Here is a 21296-nt window from a genome sequence, read left to right as displayed (position 1 = left end):
CATTTTACTTCTGAATGTGAATGTTTTAATATCAGTTGCATGTTCATGTTGCACCTGGAAGAAGGGAGTAATAGTTGCTCCACCAAACTATAGGAAGAAATGGTATTTTGCTGGTGGGTGAGGACAGTGTGGCTTCCTAGGGGAGGCAATGTTACAACTCCCATACTCTACTGCTTCAACCAGGCTGCCGTGCCTCATCTAATTTAAAAAAAGTCATGAAATCCCAATGTCTGCTGCTCCACGTGACTCCCTTTTATTATAAAAAATTAGGAGAAAATGTGCTGGCTCAGCAGAAATGTGCCCGGCTGCAGTTTTAGTGTGAACAGCGGGAATCAGAGCCACGTGCAGGGGAGTGAGCAAAAATGTGATGCAAAACACATCTTAATTACTCGGCCAGGGAAATGCACTGATGGGGCTTTTTTTTCTTGTTGTTGTTGGATGAGCAGTTTGAATGTCCTTTCGTAGCAGCCAATTTTCCTCCCTCCCACAAGTCCACTTTGCAGCTGGGTAAAGTAATAATGTGGGTTTCTGGGCGCTATGGTTCTCAGAGCTTATGAAACAGGAAATCTGGGGGGGAGGCAGGAATCAAGCTTGTGCATGAGATTAAAGGTTGGGGGGGATGGTATGTTGTAAGTCTAAAGGTTATTGCTTAAAAATTAAAGACTTGAGTTGCAAGGAGAAACTTCCTTTATGTCTCTCTAGGCTAGTGCTAAATGCAAACAGGGGGATAAAAGCTGCGGGTTGTCCAGCCTGGAGTAGTGTTTGCAGCTGAACTTGTTGGTTTCTTTGCCTCTGGAAAAAAAAAACAACAAACCAACCCCCCCCCCCCCCCAAAAAAAAAAAACCCAAACCCAACTCTGAATGCTTTAAAAAAATAATCTCCCAAACTGTTCTGTTCAGCGTATCAGTCTCCTTTCCTGGAGAGGTTGTCACGTGAATGGTGTGTTGGAAAAAACGCATGTGGTGTTTGCTCAGTTAAGAGGGTTTGTTTGCTGGATAAATAAATGGGTAGAGGCAGCGGAAACCTTTTCCTTTCTTGTTCAAATACTGGTGCTGAGCAAAGCAATCTGGGAGATAAAGGTGTTGCCAACTAACCAGTTTCTTTAAAAGAAAGCAAAAAAAATAGATCAGAAATCTCTTTGGTGTTAACTAAGCAAACAGCTGATAACTTCACCGAGGAGGCTGATGGAGACACGTAGGCTCAGCTCTTGCTCCTTGCTCAGGGCACGGGCCGTGAAAGCCTCACTGCAGGTTTGCTCACAGAAACAATTGAGTGATTCCCTAAATTACCTCTCTGAGAGGTACTGTGCTCTTAATTGCTGCGTGTGGCTCTTGTACAGTGCAAACTGAGTGCCCCAATGTGACTTTGGGCTTTACAGCCAGTGGCAAGTCCTGGAAACACTTGCATGTGCATGCAAAATCCTGCAGAGCAAAACTGGGCTTGACTAAGTGCTATGTCCTTTCTACTGCAGAGCAGGGGTGAAAACACTGGTCAGAAACATATCATGTGTATGTGCAAGTGCTGCCTTGGTGTTGCTGGGTTGCAAATCAGCACAAATCAGCTTTCAGTAATAAATTAAAAAAATACTGTTGCCAGCTAGGGGCAAGACAGGGAAATTCTTTAGTTCATGTTGAAGGAAAATTGTAGCAACAGTAGTGATGCACCCATGTCTTGGAGGTGTTGTGATGTGTGGAGGACTAGAATAGCAACTAAACATTGGTTTATGTGGAAAGAAGGTGATTACTGTGCTGATACCTTATGCAGAATAGCAAAAGTGCTGAAGGATGTTTCATTGGAAGCAGCCGCAGAGATCTTGGGACCTGCTGTGGTTTTGCTTTTGTTGTTTAGAATAAATAAATAAAAAAAAGCATTGGTCTTGGGAAATCCCAGCAAAGGGTACTCAGGAGAGTTGATGCTGAAGGACCAGCATCTTAAAAAGAAAACGGCATAGCTCCTTCTACTACCTTGAGCCAGGTCAGGGCAAAGCCCTGATGGGATGCTATCCACAAAAAAAAAAAAAAAAAGTCCAAGGCAACATCCTCTGCAAAAGCTGGGGGAAAGTGGTGCCCTGGCCAAGCAGACCTTGTGCATGTGGTGTTTTTCCTGGAGCCTGATGTGATTTAGCATGAGCAGCCAAAGCCCCTTTCAGCTCTGGGTTATCTCTCCCTACTTTCCTTCAGAGCAGATAAGAGGGGTATAATCAGCCTGGGAGCTTGTCTTGCTCCAGCAGGCAGCTGAAATCAATCCTTGATGTTTACATCTCCTGACATGCATGAGCAGGGAAGGGTCCAGCTCTACCAATGGGTGAGCACCAGAAACCTCTCTTGCAGAGGGGTTGTTTGCACCCAAAATAAGTTGGTGTTTTTTTTTTTTCTTCCTCAGACCCAACTATAAACCACTTTTATTTGATGTGGGTGAGGACCTTGAGTGCTCATAGCCAAATCTGAAGCTGCACTGGAGGGTGGGTGCATGGATGGGCAAGGGGAAGGCTGCTCTGGGGCAGAAATAACAGGCTCATCTGAGCAGGGTGCAGCACTGTAATGAGATTTGCCTGGCCTTGACCTCCACAGCACAGTGATCTGGATGCTCTGAATTCCCCGATCCTAAAAGTCTGAGAGAGATGGGGTGGTTCAGGCTGGAGAAGAGAAGGCTCCAGAGAGACCTTGCAGCCTTCCAGTACCTAAAGGGCACTTACAAGAAAGACAGGGACAGGCCTTTTAGCAGGGCCTTTAGTGGTAGGACAAGGGCTAATGGCTTTAAACTAAAAGAGGGTAGATTCAGACTAGATATAAGGGAGAAATCTGTTACAATGAGGGCTGTGAGACACTGGACCTGGTTGCCCAGAGAGGTGGTAGGTGCCCCATCCCTGGAAATGTTCAAGGTCAGGTTGGGTGGGGCTCTGAGCAACCTGGTCTAGTGGGAGATGTCCCTGCCCATGGCAGAAGTTTTGGACTAGATGACCTTCAAACTCCTTTCCAACCCAAACCATTCTATGATCAAGTGCAGAGCAAGAAGCATGGTTCTGTGGGAAGATTTGGATAGATGCACATGGTATTGTGCTGCTGGATAACTTAATCTCTATTGGTGCAATCAAGTGGTGATAAATAAAGGCATTGATGAAATGGGAGAGGTTTGATCCCCATGGTTTTGTCTTGCAGGGCCACCAGTAACAACAAGGTCAAAGAGACTGTTGCCCTGGAGCTGAGCTACGTGAACTCCAACCTGCAGCTGCTGAAGGAGGAGCTGGAGGAGCTGAACAGCAGCATGGATGTGTACCAGAATGACAGGTACACCAGGCAGCCAAGCCAGGCAGGCAGCTGCTTGTGGTGTTGGAAGAGCAGCTTGCTCGGTTGGGATTTGATTATTAGTACTGTTGTTGTTGTTATTACTACTTTTTTGCTCTTTCTGAGAGCAAGGCAGCCTTTCAACTTGCACCCGTTGTTTTGCCTTCCTGCTCTGCAGAGGGTTTGGCCTCTGGCAGGGACCACAAGGTGGTGGCTGGAGAATAGGAGAGGACTTGGGCATGGGCTAGGCTTGCTGGAAAAAGTTTTTCATTCTGGGAACATCGGTGTTTCATTTATAGAGCTGCAAGGAGAGCTAACTCAACAGCTTTTCCTAGCAGATACTTAGATATTTGGGAATGAATGGGTACACCCTTTGGACACTGGTGTCCCAAAGCAGGAGGAATAGCAGGAATCATCTTCACTTGCATCACCCCCCTTTCCTGAGCATCCCGCCGGAGCATGAGTTTTTTCCAGGAGGTAAAATAAGGTATTTCGTGGAAGAAATTGAAAGTGTGGCTGCTCAGGTGCCCAACCTTCTGCTCTGGCTGTTCTCAGAGCAGGCTACTCCCTGAATTATTTTCGCATCGAGGGTATTGGGTTATTTTTCTCTCTTTCTGAGGTTAGACCTTTTGTTAATTGAAATGCTGTGTTGCTTTGAAATGCTTACCCAGTCATCTTGATCTTGACTCACTGGTGCAATAATCCTAGCACGCTCACCAGCAGCAAACCAGTATGCCAGACTGGCTCAGCCATGCCATTTTGCTGGGTGAGAAAAGCAGAAATCCCTGAGGCAGAACATACCGGGGATGCTGCAGCAACGTGGGAGCCAATGCCTCTCCTTGCCTTCCTGAGATGGATGGGTGGATGACACCAAGCAGAGTGGTGCGGTTGCCATGCCTGAGGGACGGGATGCTATCCAGAGGGACCTGAAAAGCTGGAGAAGTGGGCCCATGTGAACCTCATGAGATTCAGCAAGGCCAAGTGCAAAGCCCTGTGCTTGGGTCAGGGCAACCCCTGGTATCAATACAGGCTGAGGGATGAAGGGATTGAGAGCAGCCCTGTGGAGAAGGACTTGGTACTGGTGGAGGAGAAGCTGGACACGAGCTGGCAATGTGAACTTACAGCCCAGAAAGCCAGTTGTGTCCTGGGCTGCATCCTGAGCAGCGTGGCCAGCAGGGCGAGGGAGGAGATTCTGCCCTTCTGCTTCACTCTGGGAGTGTTCCCCCGTGGAGCACTGCATTGGAGCATGTCCTGTCCTTGAACTTTGGGGTCCTCAACACAAGACAGACAGTGACCTGTTGGAGTGGGGCCAGAGGCGGCCATGGAAGGGCTGGAACACCTCTCCTGTGAAGAAATGCTGAAAGAGTTGGGGATTGTTCAGGCTGGAGAAGAGAAGGCTCAGGGGATACCTTCTTGCAGCCTTTCAATACTTAAAGGGACTTATAAGAAAGATGGGGACAGACTCTTCAGCAGGGCCTGTAGTGATAGAACAAGGGGTGATGGTTTTCAAGTAAAAGATGGTAGATCCAGACTGGATGTGAGGAAGAAATCTGTTACAATGAGGGCTGTGAGACACTGGGCCAGGTTGCCCAGAGAAGTTGTAGAAGCCCAATCCCTGAAAACATTCAAGGCCAGGCTGGACCAGGCTTCGAGCAACCTGGTCTGGTGGGAGATGTCCCTGCCTATGGTGGGGGGTCAGACTAGATTCTGTGGTTCTATGTCCATCCACATGCTCTTCCTAGCACATGGTTCTCCTTGAGGGAGGATTGCTGTGCTGTTGGGGGCGCACAGATATGCGAAGACCAGGAGAGCATCAGTGACTCCATCCTGTGGGTTGCTTCAATATTAAATGTCAGAGCAAGATGATGTGGGTATAGGTTTGTGGCATCCCCTATGGGGAGAAAGCTAAGGGAGCCCATATCTCCACCACCCTTGGGTGTTTGCTGCACTCAGAGGGCCTGTTACAGTCTCTGAATGTAATCCTGGGTGTTGGTCCTTCTGTGCTAGAAGTAGGGATGCATGCAACATTTCCTGTGTTGTGTGCATCCTCCCCAAGTTTTTCCCTGTCAGGGTGGCTCGGCTTTTCCAACCTGCCACTTTTTGCCCTGGTTTAAAAAAGAAAACAGCAGCAGCAGAAACCCCAAAACCCTGCCCAGGCCACACAAAAGCCCCTTTGTTTGCTCTAGGCGTTGGATTCAAGCGGAAATCTTGTTAGGGAACGAGCAGTAATGGCTTTTCTGCACCAATTATAGCTCTTGAAGCTGTTTATTCAGTATGAACAGATGAAAATGTGGGTGCAACCTCTCTGCCCTGCTCCCCAGGTTCCTGCAACTTTCTTTGCCTCTTTGCATCCTTGGAGTAATGAGTGGTGCGCTATCAGCGGTTTCTGGAGGGTAACAAGCGGTGGCTGTTTTGCAAACCTGGGTTGGTGAAGGCTTGGTCCTGCCTGATCAGCCTTCCATCTCGCTCACTGCCAAACTTTCTTGTCTCTTTAAACCAGTCCCCTGGGAGGCCAAGTGTCCAAGGACATGATCACATGGCTCTGTGCCAGGGCTGGGGACTTCCCCGAGGGATAGCTGGGTATCAGGGAAAGCGTTTGCAGAGCTGATGTGACCTGCAGGTACCACGGCCGGTTTGTGTTCCCCATCTCTGTATACAGGAGCTGGATGATGGGTCCAGCTTTGGGGTTCTTTGCAGGGCTGTAATTTTCTGCATGCTCCAGGCTCTACTGCTTATACAGACAGTTTCTTTACTTCTTGGCAGCAGATAATTAAATTGCCTGCTAAATCCCCCAAAAGGTGGTCTTTCCTGGCTGTCATCCTGCAGCACTTCTTCCTCAGTGCTGCACAACTGCCCTGGTTTTAATGTTGAAAAACAAACCACTCCCAGCTGGGCGTTCCCAGAGTCATCATGAGCTTGTTACAATATCAAACGGGTTCTGCGATAGGAGCTATTATTAGATGACTGCTTTTCATAGAGGTAGAGAATTTCAATATCAGGTGCAGCGCTGCAGCCCAAGGAAGTCCTTGTCAGCACCAAAGCCCAGATTAGCACATAGGAAGTGGGTGAATCCATGACCTGTGCACATATCACGCCCAGTTCGCAAGGGTAATTAAAGTAATTTCGTTGCTGGAGCTTATTTTGTTACTACTGAATTTGTTATGGAGAGAAAAACAGAAGCCCATGGAATAAGGGTGATGGTTTCAGGTTATTTTCTTTGCACCTTTTCTTTTGCACTGCCATTCCCAACATCACATTGGAAAGAGCATCCTTCTGCTGTGTGTGCTTCGGTCCTGTTCTAGTTTTACCCTTCAATAGGGGCAGCACAAGCCCAGGGTAAAAAGCTGCTTCATTTTAGTCCCTGACACACAGGGTCTTTCCAAGGCTTTTAAACCAACCACCAAATAGGTTGCTGTCTTCTTCCAGTGAGTCCATCAGCGTCCCCATGATCCCTTTGGGCTTGAAGGAGACAAAGGAGCTGGATTTGCTGGCACCACTGAAGGTGAGCATTGGGGATTTGCACACTTGGTGTGATCAATGGAGGGAAGGGACCAGGCACTGTGGGAGATTTTCAGCCGGTGGGTGTGGTTGGGTGCTGCAGCAACTGCGAAACACCTTCTGTTTTGGAAGAACTGCAAAAAATAAATTTATGGGGAGGAGCTGGACTTAAAACATGGGGAAAGCAAGAGATGAGGGTCTGGAGATGCTGGAGAGCAAGAGCTGGGCAATGGGGAGATGGTTTTCCCTGGTGCACTTTTCCTTGTGGTGAGAGCTGGCAAGTTGCTTGAACAGAGTCACTTAAAATCACCCTTTAAATCGTGAAAATCTGTCTTGAAGCGTTACTCAGGTTTTTCTTTTCTTGTTTCTGCATCCAGGATTTCATCAGCGAACACTATGGAGAGGAGGGCATCTTGTTTGAAAAAGAAATCAAAGAGTTCATGGAGCTGCGGCAGGTATGTCTCTTGATTGCAAAGTCTGGCTTTGGCTTGTCCAGAAACACTCATTGGAGGTGCCGCGTCTTGCTTTGGGGGTTCCCTCATCCTGTCTCCAAACTGCACCCTTATGCTTGTGTCTCAGGATGCGGGATTCCCACACTAGGAATTTGGTTCATAGGTTGCAAAATATTACAGACAATTCAGTAATTGTTCTCTTTCCCTGTGCTTGTCCCTGCTGACCTAGAACTGAACAATAACAGCAATAAAAGTTGTTATCTATTGCCAGTTTATGAATATTAGTTCACCCCCAGCAAAGCTAAATAACTGCTCTCGCTCCAGCTAGCACTTGGAGAAGAGGAAATATAAAGCAATCCAGTAAAGGTGAATTTTCTCCTCTCCTACAAAACAGCTCTCATTAGTAACTTCATGTTTTGCCTTGCTGCGAAGCTTTGATCCAGGAGAGCGGAAAGAAAGAAGCTTCCTCAAGCCCTTGTGAAGGGCCTGATCCTGCTTTTCAGGCTGTGGGAAAGGAGCCCTGCAAAGCCAGAAGATGGGAAAAGGCTCGTGGTTAAAATTAGGCGTTAGGAGAGCTCTGACCCTCCTCACTGTGCCAGGTCAGAAGCTCAAGAACTTTTTTATTAAGAGCAAAAAATCTTATTTCTTCCCTAGCGTTTCTTTCATCAGACTTTGCATGAGTTTTTCTTAAAAAAAAAAACATAAAACAAAATAAATATTCCAGCTTGGTTTAGATGAGCATTGCCTCCAGCATGGTTACCAAGCTGCTGGCTCTGGATTTGGGTGCCCCAGCACCAAATTGGTGCCTCCCCAACCTTTTCTGTGGCTGAACTGATGCCAGGGGGCTGCCTCCCACTGCTGCACAGCATCTCATCTACTACTGATCCGATCCTATTGATCTAATAACTCAGGTGGATTTCTCTCCCCTGGGTTGCCCAGCATGTGCAGCTCCATAAATCTGTCATTTCCCCTTCTGTTTTCCCCCTCTTCCTACCCATGTCTCCTCTCCCATCCCTGCAGGCGATGCGCACCCCGAGCCGCAATGAAGCTGGGCTCGAGCTCTTGATGGAGTATTACAACCAGCTGTACTTCCTTGATAGCCGTTTCTTCCCTCCCACCAAAAGCCTGGGTGTCTTCTTCCACTGGTTGGTGCAGCTTTCCCTGTCCCACCTGGGGCATCATGAGTTGGGAGGGAGTTGGGACCAAGCCTCCACGAGTGGGTTCACTCCCTCTGCAGCAAAGTTGGGGCTGGTAGACAAGAGGAGTTGGGTTTGCTGTTGCCCTGGGTGGGTTAATTAAGGGAGTCAGGGGAAAGCACTTACCCCATGGGGTTGAGTCATGACGGAGACAGTAGCCGCAAGCCCATGAGGAGCGCTGAAAACCCTTCAGGATCCTCCTGCATCTGTGGGTGAGGACCGGGCATGGGCAGCTCTTGACTCTTCCCTTCCCCAGGTATGACTCCTTGACGGGGGTCCCATCCCACCAGCGGGCACTGGCCTTTGAGAAGGGCAGCGTGCTCTTCAACATCGGAGCCTTGCACACCCAGATCGGAGCGCGGCAGGACCGTGCATCCCTGCCGGGGCTCAACCAGGCCATCGATGCCTTTCAGAAGGCGGCCGGTACGTGGGTTCCCCCCTTCTCCAGCTTCCCGGGGGCATGCAGGCAGCATTTCCCTGGGGTGGGAATAGTCCACACCAGTGCAAGAAGGCGAGGGAGCAGTTGTGCAAAGAGGGATGAATACAGGTCATCTCCAAGGGGCCCCCAAACTAAGTGCAAGTTGGCACTGTGCTGCTCCTGTAGGTTATGAAGAGGAGCTGGGATGACTCAACAGACACCCAGAGGGCTCTCTGTTGGTACACAGCAGTAGGGGTGTCCTAGCTGGGGAGAGGAGAGATGCTGTGAGCATCTCATCTGAGGAGAGACCCTGTGAGCAGCTGAGGAAAAAAGGGACCCTGGCACTGCAGTCATCCAAGGGCTTTGGAGAAGAAAGCTGTGGGCACAAGGATGGTTCAGATAGCAAGGGAGGGACCCCTGACCTGTGTACCCACCAGGTACGGTGAGATGTTTGATGTGCAAGCTGTGTTGCCAGCTCTTTTCCTCTTGCACCACTGGTGGTCCAAAAGTCTGACCCTCGTGCTTACAAGCCCAGTGGCTACCAGGAGCTTCTCCCGTGTGCAGGTGCCTTTAACTACTTGAAGGAAAACTTCTCCAACGCTCCCAGCCTGGATATGAGTGCTGCCTCCTTGAACATGCTGGTGCGACTGATGGTTGCCCAGGTCCAGGAGTGTGTCTTTGAGAAGATGACCTTGCTGCGTGCCCAACATGACTTCCTTGCCCGGCTGCAGCTCGCCCAGGAGGCAGCAAGGGTGAGCACCTTGGGGAGGAGAAGACTTTGTGGGGCTGTTACCACTGGAGAGGCTCCTTCTGTGGTCAGCCAAACTGCCCAGGAAAGGACAGCCTGCCATCACTGTCTCCTGATGGGTGTCCTACATCTCAACCCATGGCTTAGAAGTTTGTCTCTTGATGCCACACAGGTGGAAGATGTCTACTCGCTGGTGCACCAGACGATGACCCAAGCCCATGTGAAGGATTATGTTCCTTTCTCTTGGACCACCATGGTCCACGTCAAGTCAGAGCATTTCAAAGCCCTCTCTCACTACTTCGCTGCCATTGCTCTTTGTGACTGTCCTGGTGAGTGTAGTGCCTCCGAGGCAGCTGCTTGCTCAGATAAGTGCTGGCTGCACATGGTAGCCTGGTGTTTGGGAGGGATTGCAAAAAAAGGGGAAGGGAGGCTTCCATAGCGTAGATGGATATGAACCCTAAAGTTTTGGGGACTCTCTGAGCTGTTGATCTTGCTTATTGACTCAGTGATTCATGCACAGGGCATATTTCCCCCATATTTCTGGTTTGCACAGTGGTAGCAAAGTCCTTCTAAGAAGGTTAGCAAAAAGGTGCTGTAGGGATGTCATCTGCTGTCCCCTTTTGAGACTGGGAGGGTAAACAGAAGGTCAGCTACCTGCTGGCCATGCATGCGCTGATGTCCTCAGCCAGGCATCCTCCAATGCAGGTGGGCCAGCTGGGGGCTTAAAAAAAAAAAACAAAAGCAAAAACCCCCAAACCCCCTCAAATTTAATTGCCAGCCTTGTGGCTGGCTGCTCTGGGAATCCCAGGGTGGTGGGGTGCTTGCAGCAGGGTACACGTGGCTGTGCCAGAGCCTGGCTGACGTGGATCTGTGGAGCCAGCTGGAGTGTGGATGTGGGATGTGACCTGTGATCTCGATCTGTGCCATCACTGGCACCCATGCAAGCAATTTCGGGTCAGGCAGAGGATCTGGGGGCAGGCAGCCAATGCGTGCTGTGTCCTGCGGTGCTGACCCGTCGCTTGGTGGGGTGGCTGAGGACAGGCTGGGAGCCTTTCTGGGGGATGGCTGCTGAAAGCAGTGCTGTGCCACCGACGGTGATGGCTGCCAGACTGTCCCAGCATCCTCCCCCGACTCCGGAGCCTGCCCTAAATCTTGCTGCCAGGCTTGTGCTGTGTGGGCGTTGCAGAAGCAGGATTGAGCAAGGAGAGCTTCTGGGGCTGTGACAGGAGAGAGTAGGGTGTCATGGGGCTGGAGCAGCTTAAAGAAAACAGCAGAGGATGGGGATGCAGCTGTGTTTGAATGCGGTTACAGGGGACAGGACAAACTTTTCCCCTAATGTTTTGAGGCTGTTTGTCCTGGTAACCTTAGGTGCTGAAGGAAACAAATCTTCAAGAGATGCCTGATTTAGGTGTTCAGGTGTTTTTTTTTTTTTTAGGTTTTTTTTTTGCTCCATCCAGAGCATACTGTTGAGAACCCACATGCCTGCTCGCTGCCTCTCCCTGACCACCTTGTTCAGAATAACAAATCTTTTGCTCTTGTAACCGGGCAATAAATTCCTTATGCTGCAGTTTAATCCCTTAGGGATGCTGGCACAGACAGGGCTGGCATGGGGAGAGCCAGCCCTGGAGCTGCCAGGTTCCCAGTCCACTGGATGCTGATGCCAGGGTGCTTACCAGGCTTTGGGATCTTCCATTTGGACCAACAATGCACAGAGCTCCCTGGAACCCTCTGGGTTGCTTCTTACTGCATTCTGCACCCAGAGAAGGAGGCTACCAAGCAACCCTGAGCTTCCTGTGAGCGAAAGGGGATTAGGAACAACTTTGGCTGGAAATAAAGGTGTAAAAAGCACATGTACAGAGCCCAGCATGGTGCTTGGAGCACCTGTGCAAGCTGTATCCATCTTGGTTTCTCTGTTGAAGGACCCACTTGATTGTACTGCAAGCTCCCTGCCCATGCAAGGGTCCCAGGCACAGCAAGGAGGGCTCATCTCCCAAATTACGCTTTAATCTGCTCTGCTCTTGTGCTTTAGTTGTCTGACTTGGCTCTGTGTCACTACCCTCCAGGTGGGGAAACCCCAGAGCTCTTTATTTCCAATGCTGCTTCCAGACCGGAGCAACAGAGGGAAGGAAGCAAGAACTGGATACCTCTGCTTGTGCACAGAACAAATCCTGCACTTAGTTTCAAAGCCTGGTGCAGCCTTGAATGCGATCACTCATCCCTTTCCCCATCAGTGAGGTCTTGGTTGTGGCAGGGTGTGGTTGGGTGAGAGGAAGCTGCTGCTAAAGTTACTGGGGCCATGGGAATGTGGATGTGGCTTCCTGGTCCCCTTGTCCCCACTGCCATGGGGGTCTGGGTGGCCAAGCAGCGCCCTGTCTTCTCTCAAAGCCCATCCCCACCCGTTTGTTTTACACAGTGGCATCTGATGCTGAACTGCCAGAGCAGGAGAAGGCTTTTATCCAGTTCCACGTCACCATGCCAGAGGGGCCATCACTCCGTGTCCTGCTGCAGGACCCCGAGGAGAGGAGGAAGCTGGGTAAGCACATCAGTGGGGGCAAAGCCCCCAGTTCTTGGAATGAAACCTCAATGCGTAGGCAGCGAGCCCCATTGTAACCCTAGCCTTGTAGGCATGGTCTCCATGAAGATGTATGATGAGCTGCTGGGGGAGGTTCTCTACCATGCAAAGACACCTTTTTGGGGGGCTTTCTTTGAAAAGAGCCTCTCTTAGGAAGGCAGGAAAACATCACAGTTCCCTATTAGCGTGTTGAGGACCAACTCGCAGCTTGCACCAACCTGTCCAGCCAAGTTTGACAGTAAAACCTCAGGCGATGAGGCTTCCTGAGCCAGGTAGCATCACCCAATGCAGCATGGAGAAATCCGTAGGGACGCAGAGATCCTGAAAGCTCTTTGGCTTGGGCTTGTCCCTGACTTGGCTTGATAACAAGAAGACACAGCAGATGCCAGGGGGTGGCATTTTTAGCTGTATCAAAATGCTTGGGAAATGAGAACTTCCTCCCATGTGGATTTTCAGCTTCAGGGGAAAAACAAAGCATTGCTTATTCAGCTGAAATCATGTTTTGGCAGCCTCTCCCCAAGTGAGAGCAGACTCAGCGCCCTGATTTTGGGGTGTTGTCTCCCATTTGCCTCCCCCACGAGCTTCCTCCTGATGCTCTTTCCCCTCATTGCACACATGTGAAAGGAGACAGGTCCCACCAGGAATGAGTTTGTAGTATCACTGGCCCCAGCAAAGTCCTGGCTGCTCGGTCAGGTTTCACTGCTGGTGACAGGAGGTGGAGGATGTGCATGAGGAGACTCCTTAAATAAGCCCCGGAACCAGTAACACCACCCTGACACACTCAGCTGCAGTCATCTGGTTTCACAATTTGCATCAGCCCAGAGCTCTGCCTGCTCTTCTTGGGGAGTGGGATCCGTTCAGCGTCTGCTGGTGATAAATGAACATGCAAATGCCAGCTGAAGCTGTGGTTTTGGCTTACAGGAAGGGAAGAAGCTTGCAGCAATAAAATTATCCCCCTGGAAGGGTGTTTTTTTCCCCCTTCCCTTGTCTCCTTATTTGTCTTACAGCATCGTTTTATCAGACATAATATATTCCACCACCTTCAACAGAGGAGACATAAGCTTGCACAATTTCCATGCCCAATCTGTGTTCCCCATAATCGCTTGGAAATAGCAGGAGTCGTTGACAGTCGTTAAAATCTAGTTGTTTGGTTTTTTTTCCTGCTGACAGTGAGTGCTTTGATAAAATATAGTTGATGCATTTGATACGGTTTTTGTGGAGGAGTCTCTTCCTCTCTGTTTTCCATCCAGCCTCAAAATCTTTCCTGGATTGCAACTTCTCACAGGGCAAAGTGGAGGGCCTTCAGGCCGCTGGCTGTGGTCCTCCCAAGTCTGGAGCGAATCCCGATCATCTCCCTGGGTTAGGTTGCCACCGTGTGTCCTAAAATTGGAAATGCTACAGGCACACGTGTTTCTATGAGACACGTACATATATAGAGCGAGCTTTTTCGGTAGTTTAGCATTGGATACGGGTATCTTGGTTGCAGTCTCTCGCAAAGGAGATGTTCGCATTGATATCCGTGGGTCATCGTGATTTCGTCTCTTCTGGCCATTTTTCATCTGCTCCGTTTTCACGAGGGTGGAAACACGTTGAAGGCAAGTTGAGAGGAGCAAAGCAAGAAGGGATGCTGAAGATGGAAAGCAGGACCTGCGGGGCAAGGAGAAGGCTTTGCGTAGCCCAGAAAAGAGGGAGACGTGTTGCATCTTTCTGAAGCTAAAAGGCTGTCACTAGGAGGACAGGGCTCGATTGTCCTCTCTGTGTGTCCCCCCGGGGGATGCAAAGCAATGGAGAGAAGTTAATTTGTGGAGGAGATTGAGGTTAAGCATTAGGAGGGACTTCGGGGGCAGTGCAACGTGGTGGCAGCTCCCTCGCTGGCGCTTTTTGGGAACATCTGCCAGCTCTGCCACTGGCGCCGGGGGAGTGAAGTAGGTCACCCTTCAAGGTCCCTTCCCAGCCCTACTTCGAGGGCTCGAGCTGACGACTGGGACCTACTCCATTTAGCGAGTGTTGAACGCCTGGCAGGCTGCGAATGTGACTGGGCTGTCCCTGAGTCACATCGGGTGATACAGCCGCAGGGGCTGCTGTCATCCGTGGGCAGCCGAGCGAGAGGAGAGGGAACGGCGGCGGGGCTGCTCCGCTCCACTTGGGCTGCGATCTTTCTGCTCCCTTGCAGGCAAGGCTCATCTGAAGAAAGCCATCATGAAGCACGAGGAAGCCATGAGGATTCACGGCTTGTGCAAGATCCTGCGGAAGATGGATATTCTCCAGGAGGTCCTCTCCTTTGCCCACAAACGCTCACTGAGCAAATACTCAGAAATTGACCACGAAGAGGACTTCTTTGAAACTGGAGATGCTCCGGATGTTCACCGTAAGTGGTTTTTTGGGGGTGCAGCTGGGAAGGGGATTTGTGGCAGGTTGCATGGGGTAGGCAAACTCCACAGGGAGTTCATGGCATGTCGCTGTGGACCAGAGCTACCTGCACAGAGTGGTGGAGTGTCACAGGTGGGAGTAAGGGCTCTGGTTTGCATGTCTGGCAGCTACCTGAGCAGGTCCTGGCTCTTGTGGGTCATACCACCCCTCATCAGGGAGCACGATATAGATGCAGCAGCTGCTGCAACTACCTGACCCCTGTGCATGTGCTTTTGTCTCCCTACCACTAGCCAAAACGCACCAGAAACCAGAGATAAAATCCCCCAGCTTCTCCCAGGTGAAGGTGACTGACATCTTCCACAGGCTGGTACGTACAGCTACGGGATGGAGGTTGCCCCAAGGGAGCAGACATCTCCTCCCCTGCATGCTCTGCTTGCCTGATTTCCTTCCTCCCCACAGCCTCCTCTCCCTCTCCTGGTGCAGCCGCTGCACTTGCAGGCGGCTTTCCAAGGAGGATGAGTTGTCTCCTTGCAGGCAGGGACCTGTGCAGGAGGGGGGCTGGGAGGGTGCAGATCTGTCAGTGCAAGACCTAAATGGGTTGCAAATCTCCTCCAGTGCACGAGGGAGTGGGCACAGGTGTTTTGGGTGGGCAAGGACCGAAGGGACCTTTTAGAGGAAGCTTTTTGGGGGCAGGATGATGCCAGCTGGGAGGCACAAGGAAAATCCCAAAGAATCTTTATCCCTACCGTCTTTAGGCTGACAGGGTCCCAGGGAGAAGGGCTGAACTTTGGGGCTGCTGTGAGACCTGGCTGTGCTGTCCCTGTCCCCCAGGCACCCCAAGGGCTGCATAGCACTCCAGGGAGAAATAGGGTATCTCTGCGGCAGCAGGGAAAAACCTGAACCCCCATCGCCCCTCCTTGGGTGATAGGGTTTTTCCCCCTGAAGTGGGGAATTAAGGAGCCAGCTCTTGCCCACCAGGGCTTTCTGTTTTGTTTGCTCCAGGATTATAGTGTCTAAACTGATGCCGGCTCACTGACTGTGCCGAGACCACCTGCTCCTGCATTATAGGAGTGGGGCAGTGCCAGGAGGATGTCCAGACCTAAGCTCTGGGCAGAGAGTTGGACCAGAGACCTCCCGAGGTCCTTCCCAACCTGCACAAGACTGCTGCTGCATCTCATAAAAGTCAACATCTGACATGGGCTTTTAAGTACTGCTAGCTTTATGGTGCATAAATTGCATTTTTGGGTATGCAGGCAGGGTAAATCACAGAGCAGGCTCAAAATCACATCCCTAAAGAAATGCAAGACGGGCTTTCTTGCTGTGCCTCCTCCCTATCAGCAGGCATTTGCAAGGTTGCACATCCCCAGGGAGTTGTTCTTGCACAGAAAGGTGCTTTCTGTGTTTCTGCCTTACCCCAGGGGCCCCTTTCGGTCTTCTCGGCCAAAAACAAGTGGTACCCAGTGCGGCGAGTCCACCTGATGAGAGGAGAGAATGGTTTTGGGTTCACACTGCGAGGAGACTCCCCCGTCCTCATTGCTGGTGTCATCCCGGGGGGCTGCGCAGCCGTGAGTACCCCAGGCTCTTGCTGTCCCCATGGGGATGCTGGAAGTGAGGTGTCAGGGGTTGCCTTGAGAGGGGTACCCAGGTGGTTTTAGGTCTTAACGCTCAGTTGGTAATTGCATTGGTATCCTCAGGTGGAGACTTATCCCTGCCAGACCTCAGCCCAGGGCTTTGTGGGTGGGTGTCACAAAAGAATTGAGGTGCTTTTTTGTTTGTTTGTTTTAGGAGACAGCTAAGAAAAAAAAATGGAGGTTAGCTTAGTTTTTAAACGCTAGCAGCCTCTTTTTGGCAAGCACCCAGCTCCCTTCTCCCCCATTTTTGGGGCGTGACAGTGGATGGAACAAGATGGAAAGTCTGAAACACAAGTTATCTCAGTGAAAACTCACTGTGTGAGCTTTCTGATGTATCAGAGGCAACTCTTTTCCAGCAGAAGCTTGCTGGAGCATCCTGGTGGGATGCCTGCAAGTGATCCCCCTCCTTCAGCACTATTCAGCATCAACCCTACCATCCAAAGCCCAGCATCTCTGTAACAACATGCTCCTTAGCAGCAGAATCAAATCCCTTTTTGGGAGACTAAAATCTTCTCCAAGACTGTTTATGGTTCATATCTAGATCACAGTTGTGTCCCCTGGGCTTCACTGCACTCAGCTGGGGTGGGATTGGACTCCAGACAGCCACAGAAATGCAGGTGTCTCTGTGTGGACAAGGTTTTAAACCTGCATGTGCTGGCCGAGTTTCTCCTATCTCTGATGCTGTGCCCACAGCCCTGAGCTGGCACGTGCTTTCCTTTAAGCATGTCAAGAGTCTTGTTGATGCGTTGATATGGGCGAAGGATATACAAAGAACCTTGCTGATCTTGCTCTGTTTTCTCTAGGATCAAGGCTAGCAGGCAATATTTTAATTTTTTTTTTCTTTTCTGGAGACCTGTAGCATTTAACCTTTATTAAAGAGTCAGAGCTAGATGCACTTCTTGCAAGGCTGCAACAAGTCACGGGGCTGGGATTTTATAACATGCTGGATGTCCAGCATGGCCATCTCCAGCAGCTGCAAAAGAGATGCTTAGTCTTTAAAGCATCCTACTTTTGTGTGCACACTGCAAAGCAGATGTAAAATCTTTAGGATGATGAGGGCATCAACTGTCTTGTGCTGTAGGTGGAGGGTGAACCCCACCCCTCCCTGTGGCCCATATCTCTGAAGGAATGGTACCTAAGGAGTGGGGGGGGACAGCGAGCAGACCCTGTGCAGTGGTATCCATGAGCTCACACATGTGCATCTTATCTCTTCCCCTACAGGAAGCAGGGCTGAAGGAGGGAGACTACATCATCTTGGTGAATGGCAAGGACTGCAGGTGGTCCAAGCACGCTGAGGTGGTGCAGTTGCTGAAGAGCACTGGGGAGGAGGGAGTGGAGATTGGTGTGATAACCCTGCAGGGTTCGGAGGGACCAAAAGCCGTAAGTCACATCCCAAGCCTCAGGTGGGAAACTGCAGAAGAGGTTCCCAAGTGTCTTGCTCCCAGGCTGGAGGTGCAGGGCTGAAGCTGGGCATCACACTTGCAGCCCAGGTGCTGCCCAGGCTTCACACCCCTCTCCGCTCCCCTTCCCATACAGGCAGACAAGAAGGCAGCAGCAATGTCCTCGGGCAGCGGGATGTTGAAGAGCAACAAGGAGAACAGCCGAAAGAGCCTGATGAACAGCAAGGGTGCTAGCACACTGCTGGTCTGGAGCAAGAAGAGCAAGCGGAGCAAGAAGAGCACCTATGGTGTCCCCTTCACTGCGGTGGGAGACAATGAGGCCATGTACTGAATTGGCCTCTGGGCTAGGTTGTGTCCCGCGAGCTCTGGGGCTCGCTGTCCGTGAACCTTCGCAAGCACCAGTGGCCTGTCCAGGCTGCACTGGTGTCAGTGCTGCAGGGACCCCCCTGCCCCGGGGACATGCCGCTGGTCGGATCCTCTCCGAAGAGGCAAGTGATGCACAGCACCGGACTCCTCCATCTCCCAGCTCCTGCGTTAAACGATCCTCAGCTAAACAATATGGGGAAACACTGATTTATTCTTAAGGGTTTGTTGTTTTTCTTTCTGCTCTTAAGGGGTCTAGGGGGAGCTGTGCTTCGATGTAAAGCAGGGACTGGTTTGTGTCTTCTGCTCAGGTCGAGGAGCAGCCAAACCAAACCCCAGCCATTAAAGCAAAAGCTGTAACCCTCTTTAGCATCTCCTAGGCTTTCTCTGCAAGGTAGAAGGCGGCACCACTGCTACTGCTCACCAAGAGCTGCTGGCAGAGCCAAATCATTCAGCAGCTCTACCTTCAATGCCCCTTTTTTTTGGGAGAGAGGATAGCATCGGCATCGACGACCTATGGTGATCCCATCATGGGGTCTAGCCCAGCCCAGACAGCACCGGGCTGTGCATCTCTGCCGTGGTACCAATTAGGGGTGTCCCAGTGAAAGGGGTTGAAGTTAGAATGGGTTTGACCATTTTTTTAGTGCTTTTTCTTTTTTTTTAATGAATGCCCAGGTTGTCCCAGCAAATACAGCCCAGCTGCACAGCCTGCTTCTTTGGAAGAAAAGGGAAAGACTCTAATGTGCATTTGTTGTCTCGCTGTTTTTAATCAGTAGAGGTGGATTGCCCTAAATATGTGAGTAGATTAATAGCTAAGAGCCTTGTTTCTTTCTTGGTATGAGATTAAAATTCCAGGAAGATAGCTCCTCCAGATTATTAAACTACTAAATTTGTGCTAGTATTGGATCTTGCACACGTTGCTAATACCCTAACACTATGCTGTCAGCATTCATACCCGAGCTGGGCTGATGGATACATGCATCTTGGTAATTGTACTGGAAATGCTGGGAGACTCCAAATACACACTTAGATATATTGGCAAAATTTTCTCAATCCCATTTCTTCCTTGTGCATTATTTTTCTGAAGGCTAAAGAGCTGTCTGGTCTTCAGTGCTTGGATGATCTTGGTAGGTATAAAATACCCTTCAGAGATGCAATTGTATTTTTATACTTTTTAAGTCGTGACAAATTTGTAGCAGTAGTTTAAAGAAGCAAACATGTACTGGCAGCGGGATATCATCACAAAAGCATCCCCCCAGGGTTGTACTGTGAGTACTTCTAGGTGGTTCAATGCCCACATGCCAGTCTTTTGGCCCTAGTTTTATTTAAGGAGAACTAAAGGAGAGCTTCTAGCTCTGCAGTATTGACTGAGAGGCCTCTCCATAGACAGAGACATCACCAAACCGGATTACAGATCTGGCTGCCACCCCGAGGCCATCTGGTGCAGTCAGATTTTCTACGTAATCTTGCCAGCTGCTTGGCGCGGGAGTGCTAAGGAAAAGGGGGTAGGTTCACAGAAAAGGCCACCTTGCCATTAAAGCATCCCAGCAGCATCTTCCCCCGGTCCTAAACGTGTTGCCAACATGGACGTCTCCGAGCTGGAGATGTATTTATTTAGAAGCCCGCACAAGCGGTGAGCCTGCGTGTCGCATTTCCACCTGCGTCGCCCAACTCCTCTGTTGGCACTGGCGGAGGGAGGGGTTGTGTTCTGTGCAAGTCGGATAATTTCCCTAACACCGGTGGTTTGGTTTGTTGTTTTGTTTTGTTTCTTTTTTTTAATTTGTACATGGACTCACCTTTTATGGATTAAAAAGCACTGATGCGAAAACACTCTAGCGTAGCATCTCTGTTTCAGATTACAGATGGACTGGGTGCACCAGCTGTGGTGGGAAACAAGCCCTGGTTGAGCTCCAGAATGGGTCAGTTTTGGGTCATTTTTACATAAACCCGGAGCTGTTGAGGTTGGGGGAGATCATTTGGCTTTAGTTCAGCCTGACACAAGGCAAACCAAGCTCCTAAGCATCCAGATTAAACCCTTGGTGAGCCAATTGTCCCCATCTCCAGTGTGGTGTAACAGGAGTTGGTGGCTTTGTCGCAGGAGTTATTTCACGGAAGTAATGTGGGAGGTGAGGAGCAAGGCTCAGGCTGGATCCTGTGGGGAAAAAAGAAGGAAATCATTCAAGAAAGTCATCTTGGCTTCAGACAGCATGTTTTTATCTGCTGGTTTTGGATTTCTAAAAGAGTTTCCAAACCCTTTGTTTTTGGAAGAGGCCATCAATGGGAATGAAGGCATCACTCGTGCTGGAGGAGCTCATTGGTGTGGTAAGCAGCAAAGACTTGACATGGAACAACTCCCTCTACTTTCCCTTGGGGATCTGTGTTTCACTGGATGCCACCCCCCTGCCATCCTAGGAGGATGACCAAGCCCATGGCTGTGGGGCTGGACTGTAGGTCCTGGCAGCCAGACAAGTTGCTCGCTCAGGGAATGTGCACCCCACAGGAGGTGAAAGGAGTGAGTAGCTCATCTTCAGAGACACAGAGGTGGGTTTAAACACCCTTAGATGGGAATAAACCAGAGCCAATGCTTTCAACATTGGGTTAGTGTATTAAAAGGGTGGTGGGGAGCCTGTATTTCTCCTGCCTACCAAGCCAGGGTTAAAACAGCATCTGACTTTTTATGACATAATTTTGTAATTTAAAGTGTGTCCCCTTTCCTCAGAGCTCCTGTACCCAGCACCAACCTCAAAGCACTACTAAGATTTTCAAGCCACCCACAGTAAGTTCTTCTGCTGCAGTAGATCCTTTTCCCACCTACATTCAGTGGATGTGGGAAACTCATGACTCCACAGCCGAGATTGCCTCCCCCTCTGATGACATGCTTTCAGATGAGATGCGTGTTCCATCAGCAAGAGCCTGTTGCTCCCTCCCTCTTTGCCAAGAGACTGTGGAACTAGATCTTTCAATGCTTGTCTTCCCCATCTTGACCATCCTGGACCTGGTGAAGGGGTCCTGTAGGATCCGGGCGGGGTGGGGGGCAACATGGGTAGAAAGCACAAGAACTGTTGCAAAAACAGCTTTACAGTAACCAAAACTTAAGGTTTCTTCAACCTCTGTCCCTGCAGAGAGGAGCTCCAGGGGGGCTTGGGAGCTGAGGCCATGTGCAATGCTCCTCTGTCTGGGCATCCTGGGCTGGTACCAATTAATGTAAATCTTAGGGGCATCTTATGACCAGAAAGAGGATGCAAAGAGGGGTTTGGTTTGGTTTTTATCCCTTGTTGATTTCTGGAGCCCTTGAGACAGAAAACACTGGTGCCCACCACCCTGGAAATCCCATCAGGGAGAGCTCAGCAAATCCACGGGGAT

The 21296-nt window shown here is 50.3% G+C and overlaps 1 protein-coding gene across 4 annotated transcripts in view; it reads left to right on the top strand.

Moving 5' to 3' along the window:
* RHPN1 (rhophilin Rho GTPase binding protein 1) overlaps nucleotides 1-19763 on the top strand; it is a 31051-nt gene extending 11288 nt beyond the window's left edge. For 2 of the 4 annotated variants that reach the window (XM_040587928.1, XM_040587927.1), the window contains exons 3-15: nucleotides 3160-3288; nucleotides 6694-6787; nucleotides 7161-7238; nucleotides 8256-8380; nucleotides 8688-8854; nucleotides 9414-9601; nucleotides 9770-9926; nucleotides 12011-12130; nucleotides 14343-14537; nucleotides 14830-14906; nucleotides 15958-16104; nucleotides 17392-17550; nucleotides 17707-19763. In XM_040587928.1, the coding sequence (XP_040443862.1) occupies nucleotides 3160-3288; nucleotides 6694-6787; nucleotides 7161-7238; nucleotides 8256-8380; nucleotides 8688-8854; nucleotides 9414-9601; nucleotides 9770-9926; nucleotides 12011-12130; nucleotides 14343-14537; nucleotides 14830-14906; nucleotides 15958-16104; nucleotides 17392-17550; nucleotides 17707-17901 (1831 nt within the window). In that variant the 3' untranslated portion in view covers nucleotides 17902-19763. The remainder of the gene's footprint in view (nucleotides 1-3159; nucleotides 3289-6693; nucleotides 6788-7160; nucleotides 7239-8255; nucleotides 8381-8687; nucleotides 8855-9413; nucleotides 9602-9769; nucleotides 9927-12010; nucleotides 12131-14342; nucleotides 14538-14829; nucleotides 14907-15957; nucleotides 16105-17391; nucleotides 17551-17706) is intronic. The other 2 variants (XM_040587929.1, XM_040587930.1) reach the window with 2 other exon arrangements.
* The last annotated feature ends 1533 nt before the right edge of the window (nucleotides 19764-21296 follow it).

The sequence above is a fragment of the Falco naumanni genome, chromosome 3 (genome assembly GCF_017639655.2).
Source record: "Falco naumanni isolate bFalNau1 chromosome 3, bFalNau1.pat, whole genome shotgun sequence".
Lineage (NCBI taxonomy): Eukaryota > Metazoa > Chordata > Aves > Falconiformes > Falconidae > Falco > Falco naumanni.
The sequence above is the reverse complement of the archived record's forward strand: the minus strand, read 5'-3'. Positions and strand labels throughout refer to the sequence as shown.